This window comes from Cyberlindnera jadinii (genome assembly GCF_001661405.1).
Source record: "Cyberlindnera jadinii NRRL Y-1542 unplaced genomic scaffold CYBJAscaffold_18, whole genome shotgun sequence".
In the NCBI taxonomy this organism is placed as follows: Eukaryota; Fungi; Ascomycota; class Saccharomycetes; order Phaffomycetales; family Wickerhamomycetaceae; genus Williopsis; species Williopsis jadinii.
In genome coordinates, this window is record NW_017963669.1 from 90,670 (window position 1) to 105,404 (window position 14,735).

General features: G+C 44.7%; 4 protein-coding genes across 4 annotated transcripts; 2 read left to right on the forward strand and 2 right to left on the reverse strand.

Annotated features, from left to right (window-relative positions):
• Positions 1 to 1,475: 1,475 nt before the first annotated feature.
• On the reverse strand, positions 1,476 to 2,958 carry CYBJADRAFT_164488 (uncharacterized protein; the record flags this gene model as incomplete). Its single annotated transcript, XM_020213855.1, has 2 exons — positions 1,476 to 1,816; positions 1,845 to 2,958. The coding sequence occupies 2 exons, from the start codon at positions 2,956 to 2,958 to the stop codon at positions 1,476 to 1,478; spliced, it is 1,455 nt and encodes a 484-aa protein (XP_020068334.1).
• Positions 2,959 to 4,274: 1,316 nt separating this feature from the next.
• Positions 4,275 to 4,940, reverse strand: CYBJADRAFT_175229 (uncharacterized protein; the record flags this gene model as incomplete). Its single annotated transcript, XM_020216671.1, has 1 exon — positions 4,275 to 4,940. The coding sequence occupies one exon, from the start codon at positions 4,938 to 4,940 to the stop codon at positions 4,275 to 4,277; it is 666 nt and encodes a 221-aa protein (XP_020068335.1).
• A 4,602-nt stretch (positions 4,941 to 9,542) lies between these two features.
• On the forward strand, positions 9,543 to 11,499 carry CYBJADRAFT_192061 (high affinity methionine permease). The gene has a single exon (XM_020217426.1). The coding sequence runs from the start codon at positions 9,766 to 9,768 to the stop codon at positions 11,452 to 11,454; it is 1,689 nt and encodes a 562-aa protein (XP_020068336.1). The 5' UTR covers positions 9,543 to 9,765; the 3' UTR covers positions 11,455 to 11,499.
• Positions 11,500 to 12,228: 729 nt separating this feature from the next.
• Positions 12,229 to 13,820, forward strand: CYBJADRAFT_169523 (uncharacterized protein). The gene has a single exon (XM_020215818.1). The coding sequence runs from the start codon at positions 12,296 to 12,298 to the stop codon at positions 13,640 to 13,642; it is 1,347 nt and encodes a 448-aa protein (XP_020068337.1). The 5' UTR covers positions 12,229 to 12,295; the 3' UTR covers positions 13,643 to 13,820.
• The last annotated feature ends 915 nt before the right edge of the window (positions 13,821 to 14,735 follow it).

Below are 14,735 nucleotides of genomic sequence, written 5' to 3' on the forward strand. Positions count from 1 at the left end.
GGGAGCACCTTTAGCCATCGATCAGTTCTCCATTGGCCAGTTGGCCATATTTGTATGGATATTTGATGAAGAACCTGGCTGCTGAGCTGTATCAACTTTACACACCTGGAGCTTCGCACTCTGGTTAGGAAGCCGTGCAGTAGCCGGTGGCCATAAGCTGGTGAACTGGTTCTTAGCTCAGCGGCTCAATCTGCAATGGCTTTCCAAAGAGCCCAGCACATGGCTTGAAACACACCATTGTACGACCTTTGCGCCATTCCTCGAGCAAAACGTGAATGAAAAGTCGAGCTATTCCAGAGATTTGCTTAGATCAGAATAACGGCGTCTCTAACACTGGCCTCGACGGAAAATGGCTTCCAATTCAACACAGAGGAGTCGCCAGCGGTAATAAGCTATCCCACCTGCTAAGGAGTTTGGCGCTACATCTCCAGCACACAACTTAGAAGGGAGATCTAACTACAAATGCCCCTACTTGTTGTGCTTTCAACAGAACCATTCTCCGTCTCAATGAGCCGGCGCTGAAAGCTGAAGCCACTATAGTTAACTACATCGTCTAGTCAGATTCCACCTCAGAGGTACCTAACTAGCAACGAAATGCTCATAATCTAAGAATGGCAAGACATTACAAGTCTGATGTATATGACATAAAGGGACTATACACTCTTGAGAACAAACCGAGAACATCACAGCATGCCAGATGTTGATCCATGCCATGTCCCATTGGACAGAAATTGGACAAATACCATTGGACAAATACCATTGGCCATGTCACTTCGGACAGCCACCGAACACCTAATGCTGCATACTCACCACGGACTGAAGAGCACACCGTACAAAACCTGTGCGTGTGTTGTGATGTGTGCCATGTGACTGGGGAACTGGGTGTGTTTACCGTTAGATAAAGCCCTCCGATATCGAGCTAATAGGCTGAAAGTACGTGTGTCCGGGTGTGTAATGATGAGACTGCTTCATGTGTCGGTGTAACATGACCACGCTCATGGTGAAACCATGGTCTGTAGTCCCGTCGTAGGCTAACAGTCCGTAGAAACTGGCCTGTATTCCTCTCTTCTCGTGTTCTTGCGGTTAATGACCGGCTTATGGGTGGTGTGTGGTGTTTTTACCTGTGGAGATGGCTATGTCCTTGTAGATTCCTGTCCGGGACAGGATGGTTAAAAGTGGGAGTTGGGACCTGTCTTGTCCCGTTTGATGGTATGTGACTATCGTTATGGATTGCTCCTCCTCTGTGTATACAGTTCCTTAGATGAACCTGTCTTGTAAGGTACTTTTGTTCACCTCTCGGCTCGCGTGAATTCAGGACCAAGGACATGGCAGTGCCGTCAGCGTGGAAGTTAGCTGATACTTGTTCACCCAACTATTTGTTCTCAAGCGAGACGAAAGCCTCACTTGGTGCATTGGAGTCCAATTGCATCTCATTGTGGGAAGTAGCTTCATCGACCTCAATTGCATTCAATCTATTATTCCCTTTCCAGATATTCAGACAAGCAGTTAGTGGCCATTTGCTTGTATTGACGACAACGATAACATTCGCAACCATCATAAATCTTGAAGTCTTGGTCATGGTGTGAAGTAGAAGAGTTGCGGTTGTATGAACCACTTCCACCTTGACCATTGGAACCACAGTAGCTGTTACCATGATTTGATTTGTTATTGTTGTAAGAACGAGCATTACCGCTACCACGAGGATTCGATGATCTGATGTCACCATTAGAATTGTTCTTGCCATGACGCACAACATTCAGTTGTTCATTATCCTCAGTCAACGTCAGCATATTCAGCCATTGCGTGGAACTGTGTTCTATCCATGGTGGACATGAAAGTCGCACCTTTCCAATGATCCTTGAAGATTACAATGTCTTCAGTGGCACATTTGAACTGAGGAAAATGACCTTCATCAAGAACAGAAATCAATTCAGTCCAATTGGAGATTTTTGAAAAATCAACAATATAGTTGGGAGCAACCTCGAATAGAATAATTTCAAGTTGGAGCTTGACTTCTCTAAATGAGGGACCATAACCACGAGGACACTGGCAGGCAATAAGCCAAGTGCGCAATGATTGAGCAATGTTTTCACCTTTCTTAATCCATTTTGTACGTAGGGCATGGTCTTTGAGGAACTTATGCTTTTCAATCTCAATCCTGGAAGGGAAAAAGTAGAGGATAAGGGCAAACCAGGAGTCGGCAATGTAGTAGTATGTTGTAGTTGAAATATGAGCAAAGATGATATCTCTAATGCCATAAATAGTGACACTATCACTGAAAAACTCATCAATTAGGAAACTGACCCATTGATCGGTTCTCAACTGAGTTCTAGTACAGAACCATTTGGCAGCCTTCAACCATGCAATTCTCTCCTCGAATGTCATCCGTTTTGGAGATGAAGTAATAGAATCTGGACGGGAGAACATAGGATTGTATTTCATTGTGCCAGTGTCCCTAGTACAGCTTGCAACCAATTGATCTTCCAAAAAGATCTCAGGTTGGATTTCCTTCAATGTGGTCAATAAGGCTGCTTCAGCTGGTTCGACTTTGAACCTCTCAACCACAGTTTGAGGTGGAGTAACCTTAGGTTCTTCGAATGAAACCTTTGGACCGTCATGATTGTTGGTTGGCGAAGACGTCTCAGGAATGGTGTTTGATTTCTCCTCAGAACCACTCACTTTGTTCATCCAGGTGTTGAGCAATTTGGTGATGTCATCAAATCTTTGTTTGTTTTCGTCGTTTATTTGTTCAAATCTTTGTTCAATGGCATCGAATCTGGCCTCAACTCTTTGTTCAATGGCATCGAATCTGGCCTCAATTGCGGTGATTCTCTCCTCTTTCACTCTGGAGGATTCACCAGCGGAGATGACCTGAGCATCATCAACGTCAGATACAAAGCAGTAATTTCGTCCTTCATCAGGAACAGGACCTTGGCTTCTCAGCCGAACAGCACTCATCTCGAGGAATTCAAAAGTTCAATCGATTGATAATTGAGTAACAAGGTAGTTTATAACCGTTTGGATAGATATCTGTACAGAACAAGTTTGTATAGAACAGGCTATAGAATAAAATCTTATTCTATTATGTGCTCTTCGGTGTTCAGCTTATAATCTTCCAGTTATATCGACGTCACAATGTATGTTTTCACCACCAATAACCTTTGTGTGGTATGTTGCTTAGCTCAGGGGGTGCCACTTCAACTTTATAAATAATGACAATAAGATAATTCCTATAACAATATAATATCGAAAATATAATATCAAAATATAATATCAAAAATATAAGAGTAAGGGCTTCAGTTCATAAGAACTAAGAAAGAGGGAATACAACGGCTCAGGATGTGCCTTTAAAACCATTGAAGAGAAACACCCGAACCTCGAGGATTCGGGCTCCATGTTGTGTGATATTCGACCTTCGGATTAGGATTCGGAATTATCGTCTGATTGCAGCTTTTAAATGTATAAGAAACAAGTGATGCAAATCCACAGGATTTGGGAATGTTTCCTTAATGGTTTAAAAGGAAGTCCTTGAACCATTGTACTTCCTCCTTCTTTCTGTTTAGAAAGAGACAGTACTTTTATTTTATATTTTGGATTATATTGTTATTAAGATTATTCTTATTCTCATTACCATATCTTTAGATCTATTTAGCCACTCTGGTGAAAGGAACACTATAATATCGAATATAGTGAAGGATATATTGTGACTTTGATATAACTAGGATATAATATAAGCTGAACCCCGAAGAGCACAGTAGTTTCACGCCAGCAAAGGATGTGGTAACCGAAAGGAGTCATAGTAAATTACAGCTGATGTAATTCAGTGATAAATCCGGAAATCAAGTCCGAGGGTCGAATGTCACACTGTTGACATTTGTCCAGACAAATCATCCAATGCGCTGAAGTTAAGCCTTCTCTAAGATCTCTACTAGTCATCTGATGCTTAGCCATGTCTCAGAAGATTGTGCTGGGAAATCCAGTCCTTAACGGGGCCATGTAGAAGAGTTAAATGCCCACTACAAAAGCAAATTAACAAACTGTGAAAAATCGTATATTATAACGATCCGATCAAGTGATTCACTTGAACTTCAGAAGTTCAGCATTATAACAATGAACCTCCATAGAATCGAAACAGCCCAAAAAGGACCAAGCGTTAGGGTCATGAGAAGCAAAAAGTATCATGTGTACACTAAAATTAGCGTATCCACAACAGGGTATATGAAGGTAGATATTTCTAAGAGTGGAATGGCGAGAGCGTATTCAAATCAAGAAACTTAGAAAGCCAACAAACCCATGATGGCAACAGCCAAAACGGAGCCAGCAGCCTTACCAGCAGCACCCTCGTAAGTGGAAACCTCAACGGTGGTCTCAGCCTCGGTCTTTGGAGCCTCGGTCTCTGGAGCCTTGGTGGTCTCACCCTCAGAAGACTTGGTCAAAGTGACAGTCTCCTTGGTGACGGTGGTCTCTGGGGCCTCAGTCTTTGGAGCCTCAGTCGTTGGAGCCTCAGTGGTTGGGGCCTCAGTCTTTGGAGCCTCAGTCTCTGGAACCTCGGTGGTTGGGCAGTAGGTGGTGTAGACGGTCTCCTCACCGTTCTCGGTCTTGGTGACGGTGGTGACACCGGTGGTGACTGGAACTTCAGTACACTTGTCCTCCTCACAAGAGGTGATGGTGACAACGGTGGTGGAGATCTCCTCGGTGGTGGTGGTGGAGGTGGAGAGTGGGCAGTAGGTGGTGTACTCGGTAACAACACCCTCGATGGTCTCAGTGACAACGGTGACACCGGTGGTGACTGGAACCTCGGTACAGACCTCGTCACAGGAGGTGACGGTGATCACAGTGGTGGAGATGTCCTCAACGGTAGCAGTAGAGGTCACGTTGGTGTAAGCAGCAGAAGCAGCAGAGACAAGAGTGGCAGCAGCGATAGCGTTGGAGAATTGCATTGTGGTATATAAGCGAGTGTGAAGGCTGATGATCTGTTGCAACACTAAAGCTCTGATCAGATTAAACAGGGATCTCACTGCCTATTTATAATGGGGGCAGATGAAAGCACAACTTGGAATACTGTTTCCTTCATAGCCCATAACAACTGGTGCGAATGTGTGTACATATGCGTGTCCACCTTATGACAAACCGTATTTGTTCACTAATATGCGAGCATTTAATAAACTCCACTTGCACCGTGCATCACTGTACATGCCAAAATGGAACTCCTTTTGCCCAATCTGGAAGAAGGACGGAAACAAGTTCTAAACTCTTCCTTCAGCCCTAGAACGAGCAAACACAGCATACGAAAGGAGTAAGTGGTGGAAACCAAAAGGGCAGAGGTTAAATCAAGGTTTGTTTACAAAACACCGTATGCAATTTCAGAGGTCATTTCAAGTTGCGATGCAACTTCTCCAATGTGTACTCCCACATTGTCCGAGAGAATCCTTGTGTTGCTGTGGCCATCACGCTTGTGCGATACAATTACTACGCTAACGAAACAGGTTGGAGACGTCTTTGAGTGCGGTTGTTGCTTGGACCACTGTGCTGGAATGCTTGCAAGTTGTCATCGAGCTGCAATCCGCAGCGAGGCAGCCCCAATTATGAGTCAACGTTTCTGTTGTGCGGGTCCATGGCTCCACGGTTCATGGGCCTTCCCTCCCGCCGCTAGCGGTCACCAGTGGGCATTGGGTTGTTGTGTGGTGATTTGTATGGAATTTACACGTGGAATAGAGTTGAGAATACACGTCGATGTACATATTTGTTGACGTTTGTATGCTGCGCACCTGTGAGGAGAACGCACGGTTGCGTAAATCTGGTAAACGTGCACGGTTCAACAGTGTTGTGCCTTTGCTTTTGTTAGACGGAAACTGATCGCTCTCAGAGCCAATGGGGCCTCTGTAACGTAGTTTAAATCATAACAGATCAGCCATCCCTGTCGCAGTTTGTCCCTTTTGCCTCTTCTCCGTCTTGATGCTTCCTCTATGCCTCCTGTGTACACACGGTGATAGTTCACGCACCAGTGCTTGGTGTTTATCTCGAACAGATTTAGAGCTAGATACAGCGAAGCTTACAAGACGTCGGAGCTTGCTGCAAAACGTAGGAACTTGCTGCAACCCGGTAGTAATTGAAAGTTAAAGCTGGTATATCTACTGATCGTCAAGGTGGCACGATAGCTTTCCCATCATTGCTTTTTTGCCTCCTTTCACTCCGTTCGACGGCACTCTCAATTGTGGACAATGCGAGCCGTACGAGGGCCATTGGAGGATCTTTTTGAGTGTCGTCATGACGACCCTCATTCAACTTCTAATAATAAGATGCGCCCAGCAAGGACAACATCTCGACGTTTCAAGTTATCTGGAACGAAATTCGTCCTTCTGAAAGGTGGAGGTGTATGTGCTCAATTCTACACAATGGTGGTTATAACCCTGTTGCGAGCTTGCTGACTCAACATTACCAACATCCAAGTTCCTGGTCCCTCGGGCTCGCATCGGATATAGATAGAACCCCCCTTCCGTACGCAAAACCCGTAAGTACCTTAACGTTCCTCCATTCGCAAACAAAACGCAATCGTAGCATGATGTTGCCTGGGTAAAACCGGTTAGCCATGAAACCCTCCTAAGTTAGGATGGTTTTCCTTAGAATACAGTGTCCTCTTCACTACACTACAACATGGCAAACAGGAACCATTTATCCAGCCGATGTCAATTGGAAGGTTGTCCTCCCTTTGGAGGTCCTCCAGTGGCTCCTTGCTCCCCATTTACATGCCCATACCTAGCGTTCTCTCGCTACAAATAGTCTACAGTGCTCTCTCTGCTTCCCTCCTGAGTGAGTGAGCTGAATTTTGCCTAACAACGCCTGTACGCTGAACCCAACGCATCCCGCTTAAAAAAGTTTTCCCAACCTTAACTACGAATTAGGAAAAAATCCGCGTAAAATTCGAACTGCAAAGTTGCGTAAACAAGAAAAACGACAAAAAACCAAGCAAAAACACCAAGTTCCCACGGAGACTGGTTTTGTTGTTGTTTTTATTTTCTGACGGGTTCCTTCATCACCCAGGTAACAACAATACTACGAAAAAAAACTCTTTCCTGTGATAAAAGCTTAAAGGTTAAATCGTCAAGGCAGCGGTGGAGAACTGACCAATCAAATGCTTTGTTTATCAAATTGTTGAGTGGTGTATTGTCGAGTCCGTCGTGTGCCAATTGCCGTAGTTAACCCGGGAATTAACATATACCGAGGAGATGGTTAGTTTTATACACACAGCACCACCATTTATTGGCTATGTTGTGCGATGTCAAACCACTGTGTCGGCATGATGTCCATCATCAACAAGCCCTGGAGATGCGATCGATTTCCTGAAAACGGTGAAAAAGGTCCTGTGGTGAACATTGTTTCATTCGTCGCGAGGTATAATTGGGACCGATGGTCGCATATCTGGGTATGCGACGCGAGTCTGTGATGCTCAACAGGTTTACGAGCCAACAGCTATGCGGTCAGCCTGAGGACCACCAACATCTGCCGTTCCACCATGAAAGGGGGGTACCACGGTCTATCGTTAAGCCAAAAGGAGTACCTGCCAATCATCTGAGTAACATTAGACGTGGTTTGTAGCTACTTCTGTGCTAGTACACAACCTGTGAAACTCCATCATCGTACAACCCCGGTGGAATAGTGAAATGTAGCACTGGGACAACTGTTTAAGGTGGAACATGGGTAGTAAGGAGTATACTGACGGCATATCACATCAATGTTCATTTCTCAGCTCTGTGGGCGTTGTTTGTTGTTGAAGTTCTGCGCCTGGTGATGTAGAAGTTGTAGGAATTCGAAGACTCAGCAGAGGTTGAAGTTTGTAGACAGGGGGAAGAGTGCTTATCGCCTAAACAACGACTTGTTACTTTGAATAACTTCGCCATGTTACTCAGCAGCACAGTCAGGCCAAACACATCATACACTGGTGATGGCGTTTGGGTAGTTATGCCACGCAGGCTTCGATATAAAGTGGAAATACTGTAGGTTTATTGCAACCTACCTTTGAGATATTTCATCAGCTGAGTCCTGTGCAGTAGGCGTTCCATTTCTATCATTCTATATCATTCCCTAGCATGACTCAAGGCAGAAGCTTTTGTTATGATGGATCCTTGAGATCAACACAATGTATGAGAGATACGTTGTGATGAATGTGCTGCAGTATGTTTGAATTGTCAAGTTCAAGAGCTGATTCCATAGAGCTGTTATCGTGGAAATAGAAAGTCAGCAGTACCAGCACTACATCTGAGGGAAGTCTATGAAGATATACGGGCTCTCTGTGTATCTCAGCAGAAATAACAGCTGAAGTGCTACTACTGAACGTGTCGTTGGAATCCGTGGAAACTCAGAGACTCCAATATCGTCACTTAAATATGACGCATTGTGGATATAATGGCATGATTGGTTAATCTCCATAGCTATACGCTCTCAGCTGTCGCAGTTTGCCGAGAAACATTCATCACATGACCACTGATAGCTATTTGAATAAGTTGCTCACTCAACCATTTCCCCGTTTATTCGTTCGTTTAACAAGCAATTCGCTCGTTTTTGAATAATGTGCTATGATTTGGCCTTCTAAAGGTGTTAAACGCACAAGAGCTGCTCATACCCGATCTACTTAACTCTGGCCCAGTTTCCACGTGATAATTCTGCTTCTAGTTGATGTATCACATACAGTTATAGGCCAATGCGTAATAAGACCAGACCTCGTTAAATGTACTTATTTTCGCTGTTAGTAGACGTCTCCATTGGAGAAGCAATGAACGGATAAGTTCCGGTTAATTAATACATCATAAAAGAAAGATATTTTCTTGAATCAGTGTATATGAAGTACTATTTATACAATAAATGATAGCATATATCACATTATATCCAATAATGGAATTGATTTTTCTTTAAAATATTTTAAATCACTAAGCGGACACATTTTCTATTAGAAAATTTACTTAGCCATAATTGATGCCCCTTAAGCACATACAAATCCTTTTAATAAATTAGCCAATTGGCATGATTCATGACCATTAAAATACACCTAAATCATACTATATAAACCTACTGGGCTACTTTACATCAATGATAATATAAATGAATCCATTTACCGAATAAAACGCATCCCCTAAGCGCAGTATCGACCTGTCAGACGATTGTGTCAAGAAACATCCGTACCTCAGAGCATATAATGTATACACCCTGTTGGCTTTCTCCTTCACAACACGGGTGTGTATTTTCTAGCTTTATTCACAGTTTAAAGGCTCAAGCCACCACAAAGGTCACGGTTACGTAGCCGATATTGGCCAAAGAGCCTTAGAAGTGAAGCTTTCCATGGGTTTGAATGCTCCATAACTGTAAACTTAGGCGTGATAATGTAGAATATGTAGCTTATCGTGAACATTTTAGAAAAGTGAAAGAAAGGTTCATTTTACAGTGGTTTGAGGACTTTTACACACTGTGTGCACTCAAGAACAATTGAGTTGCTTGGAATGAGAGTGGGAACGCATTGGAAGAGCATGTAATAGGCACATAATTTGTATATTGAGTTTACCATTTTGGGTATCAAAGCGACCACTCACTCACACTTTGGTGATATTTGAGGAGCCTGAAGTGGTGAAGTCATACTAGTTGAAATCATGCCATACGTTCTGAAACAGTGGCTTCTTGGTGGTGAAGAAGAATGAAAGTGGGGAGGTATATAACTGGCATTATCACACCTCGTCTTCAACGACTTCCAGCTTCTCAAATCATGAACAATTAACAATGTCCAAACTTGAGGCTGAATTCGAACAAAAAGATATCGCTGCCGTTGAATCTGGCATAATTGAAGGCTCTGCTTCTTCAGATAGCGAAGCTGAACACCAATTGAACAAATATGGTGCGCCTGTGGAGAAGTACAATCCATTGGGCACTCAGATGAACTATATGTCCCTCTTTTACATGATCATATCTGGTGTTGTTGGTACTGGTATCTTCGGTACTCCTGGTACAATTTTGGATCAAATTGGATCTGTTGGTGCCTCATACGTACTCTGGGTTGTTGGATTCATCGTCACACTCTTCAGAGTCCTTATCTATGTTGAATACGTTACATATTTCAAAGATAGGTCCGGAGGTGATGTTGCATATCTCGAACAGGCATATCCCAAACCTGAATTCCTAGTTCCAACTACATACGCTGCAATAACCGTTGTGTTCTCCTTTGCAACCTCATCAGCCACTGCCTTTGGATCGTATATCCTCCAGGCTGTCAATGCAGTTCCAACTACTTGGAATCAAAGAGGCATCGGTGTTGCAGCTCTCGTATTCACCACTGGACTAACAGCACTCAGCACCAAATGGAGCTTGAGGCTTGCCAACTTCCTTGGTCACATCAAGATCTTTACGCTCTTCTTCATCGCAATATCAGGGTTTGCGGTGCTTGGAGGTGGCACCCGTGTGACGAACCAGTTTGCAAACTTCCAACATGCCTGGAAAGGTACCACAACTGATCCCAATGCCATAGCAAACAGTATCGTGAACATCTCGTTCTCATATGGAGGAACAGGCTATGCATTCAGCTTAGTTTCTGAGATGCCCATGGCTAAGAGAATGAAAGGGTTTAAGCTGCTGGTGCCAACAACTTTCTTCTTCATATTTGTGATGTACATTCTATGCGTCACTGCCTTCTTCGCAGGCTCTGGTACTTTGGATGAGCTGAAGAGTTCTCATGTGCTGACTGCCTCGCTATATTTTGATAATGTGTTTGGAACAAGTGGACGGAGAGCACTGGATGTGCTGGTGGCATTGAGTGCCTTGAGCCATCTGATTGTCGTTGTCGTTGGCCATTCGAGGTCGTTACGAGAGTGTGGACGTCAGGGCGTGCTTCCATACAGGAACTTCTGGGTCTCTGTTAAACCATTTGGAACTCCATTGGGCCCAGTTGCTGTCACCTTCATCATCAACCTCATCGTTTTACTTGCGCCTCCAGCTGGTGATGCCTATAACTTTGTTGTTTCCCTTGGCTCTTACTCTGGCTACATCTTCGACTTCTTCCTCTCCTTGGGACTGCTATTTGTAAGAAGGCAGAGAAAGAGAAGGGGGTTTCCAAGCACTGGGTTCCATGTACCTTTCCCAGTTGTTGTTATTCATATTCTTTTCCAGCTCTTTGTCATGATTATGCCATTGGTTCCGCCTGAGAACGAGGATGGCTCGCTGAGAGGAACCAATGTTAGCTTCTTCTACGCTACGTACTGTCTAGTTGTCATTGGCCTATTCCTACTGTGCTTTGTCTATTACTTCTTTTGGCAGTTCATACTACCAAAGTATGGGAAGTACGCCCACAGAGTCCAAGTGTATACCCTTGAGAATGGAGCCAAGGGTAACCGTGTTGTGAAGATACCTTTGGATGAAGTAGAGGAATGGGATACAAAGCATAAGAGCATTGAGCTGACAACTGTCGACAAGCGTTAAACAGTCGTTGGCTCTCTGTTTCCATCAACTTGCAGATGTCGTGGGAAAAGAACAGTGAGAAAAAAAAGAGTATTCTTTCATAATGGAACGAGTAGATCGAGTAGGGAACGTTTCCTGCTGTGTGTACAGGCTCAACAGGCTCAATTGACTAGCATGGTCGCTGAACAGTGCTGTGTGCTGGTCTGATTGACCGAGGCCTCATTGACTGAGGTCTGAGCGACGTTGAACGTCCTGTACACCGTTCTAAGTGGTTGGAATGAAACGATGGGTAAAGTTATATAAGCGACTTATCCATAGGTAGCACCACGTACATCAAGGCGAGGAATTCGATCCACATCCAGAGAAGAGGCCTACACACACAGTCTCCTCCTCTAATTGATCACATTCCAGACATATACCCGTATATAACCAGTATATATACTGCCTCCAGCTGATTGTTTCACGTCTGTCTCACCGTAGCCCATATTGGTATGAAACCAATATGAGTCGAGTTATTGTCCCAATTACCCTCCAAATGTTCTCCAGTGTAACGTGTCTGTGCCATGGACTCGAATGAGCGTTTCACAGTGTGTAAACGAGGACCTACAGAGTATCATAGACCCCGTTCTTCAAACCAGTTTCTTCCATATATCGCAAGCACGAGATGTCCCATTTGTCCCACTTGTCCCACTTGTCCCATTTGTCCCAATATCCAAACACCAAGCCGGACACGGGACAAAACAGTAACACCCGACACCTCGAACTTTCTCTTCGGACAAACCTATAGCGAAAGCACCGGTTGTAGCCCAAGACGGGTGTTTAAATGCTGATAAGAACGCTGAAGAGAGCCAGCTTGTCCACTATGAGAACGATGAACCGCTCAATACATTTGGTCTCTTCGGACTCCTCAGACGGGGAGCTCATCGCCATAACCTCGGATCTTGAAGAGAACGAGGACAGGCTCTTATACATGGAGCAGCAGAAGATGATGAGGCAGAAGTTTGAAGAGGAGAACCCGGGCTTGACGTACAAGATCCATGTTCCAAGGGAGTTCTTATCGAGCGAATCGTATCGACGTTCTCATGGGCTGTTATCTGATGACGAGGAAGCTGCGAAAGCCGAGGTCAAAAGAGAGCGTAATAGACGGAGAAGGCAGAACCGTGCACAGAGGAAGAGGGAGGCAGAGGAGTTGACGAACGCTCAGAAGCAGTCTCACGACCCAATTGAGGTGAGAAACACACAGTGTCGCTTCTTTGAACCTGACTGCGACAATCTGGCGTCTACTGATGCCGCAACTGTTCCCTTTGATGAGCTCACCTTGTTGAGACAGAATAAACTGAGACAACTGGACACTTATTTCCAAAAGGTTGGTCTCATTCGTAAACAGCACCCTGTCCTACAGAGTGAAGGCCATTACCACTCCCTGAAACAGGCAGTCAGAAACATTGCTGATCCGTTGAACATTTTGATCTCTCTCGACATTGAAGCGTTCGAGTTCTGCAACAACAAGGTCACTGAGATTGGGATTTCCATCTACGACCCCGGCCATGAGATACACTCCACGGTGCCACATCTGAGGACCATTCACCTGTTACCCAAGGAGAACTTGAAACTACGTAATAAGAAGTACGTTGGCGATAACAAGGACAACTTCTTATGCGGGGGCTCCATCATCTTGCCGTTGGACCAATGTACCACTTTCCTGGAGTTGCTGTTCCACCACTATCTCGTCCATAAACGGGAACAAGGCTTTAGCACTGTCTTTGTGGGCCATGATATCCGTGGTGACTTGAGCTGGTTGAGATCGCAGATAGGCGTCAATGTCCCCGACGATATTCTCATTGCAGACACTCAAAAGATGATGGCTTCTGTCATTGGCAGACAGGTTGGGCTTTCAACCTTATTGACTATGTTTGAGATACCTCACGGCTTCCTACACAACGGTGGTAATGATGCTTATTTCACCTTGCTATTGGCCATGAGATTGGCTGATCTCCCATATAGAACCAGACTTGGTATGGACCAGCCTCGTTTCCAACAGTGGTTCAACGAGCAGGAGCTATGGATCAAGGGCTTCCAAGGATACAAGAAAAAAGGTGGCAATGGCGTAGCACCTAAACTGGTTGGCCTCGAACCTTCCCGTTTCCGTTCGGGGAGAGAGGCATTGGAATATGTCTTCCTTGATGCAATGAGCGCTCAATACCGTTAGGGGTTTTAACCATATTGTGAACTTTGTCCAATGAACGAGATCCTTCACTCACTACAGTGCAAGGGTACATAATCATAGAACTACACTCATTTTGATACATTTCTTATTTAGCTGAGCTCCAATTACGACAGAACTTGTTGTCGTGATGATCAATACTTTATGACTTCTTTACAAGCCCACTAGTACTTCTGTGCACCTTATGCAACATCACTGGTTGCTCTTCTCCACCAACAACCATTGTTCCAGTGTCATTGACTTAATATCAACGGCACAGCGTAGAAGGAGCCTGTCATTGCGATCAATTGAACGTACAAGAATGGGTTTCTGGCGTTCATTAGACATCTTCAGGGCTATGTGCCATGGTATACGTGTGCTGCCCCTACCGATCTCCACCGAACTGGCCGTACTTTGCTCCATCAACGAGTCTCCCCTCCACCAGCGAGTCCCGCGGACTCAGTCTCGTGGCCTCAGTCCCGTGGCCTCAGTCTCACCAATGCTACACCATGTGCCCATTGGTAAGAGGAGCGAAGAGAACAGAAGTGCGAGGGCAGACTGGTTACGAAGAGTGTTAGTCCCAGCCTGGTGGATACCATACAACTGCATCTGTATGTAATCCCTCCAGGTGGTCCGCAGTACCTATACAATTATAAAGCTGAACTGAACTGAGCTATATGGTCTCGTGGTCTCATCAGTCTTATGAGCTCTTGGGCACCGATTGATGTTGTAGCAGGGTCAAACAGTGGTGAACCAAGGTAGAGAATGGTCAGTCCTCAGCATCTGGCTGATGCTATGAAGATAAGCCATCAGCTTTGTCAAGGTTGTCAGACTCGAGCTCAGATGGCTACGTATCTGATTCAACCAGCTGAGCCTGCAACGTCTCAAAGCAAACCAGCGTTTCATGGTACTTTGTAGTATCAGAGACATGTGAATGTGTATCTTTTGCTTTGCTAATTCATAGAATAGCGAGCTACCGGATACCATATACAGCTGCTGGTCAAACTGTGTGTGACGTGGTCCTCACATTCCATTACAAGAATGTAGGTGTGCCAGACAGAGTGCCAGCCAGTGTACCAGCCAGAGTACTAGGCAGGGT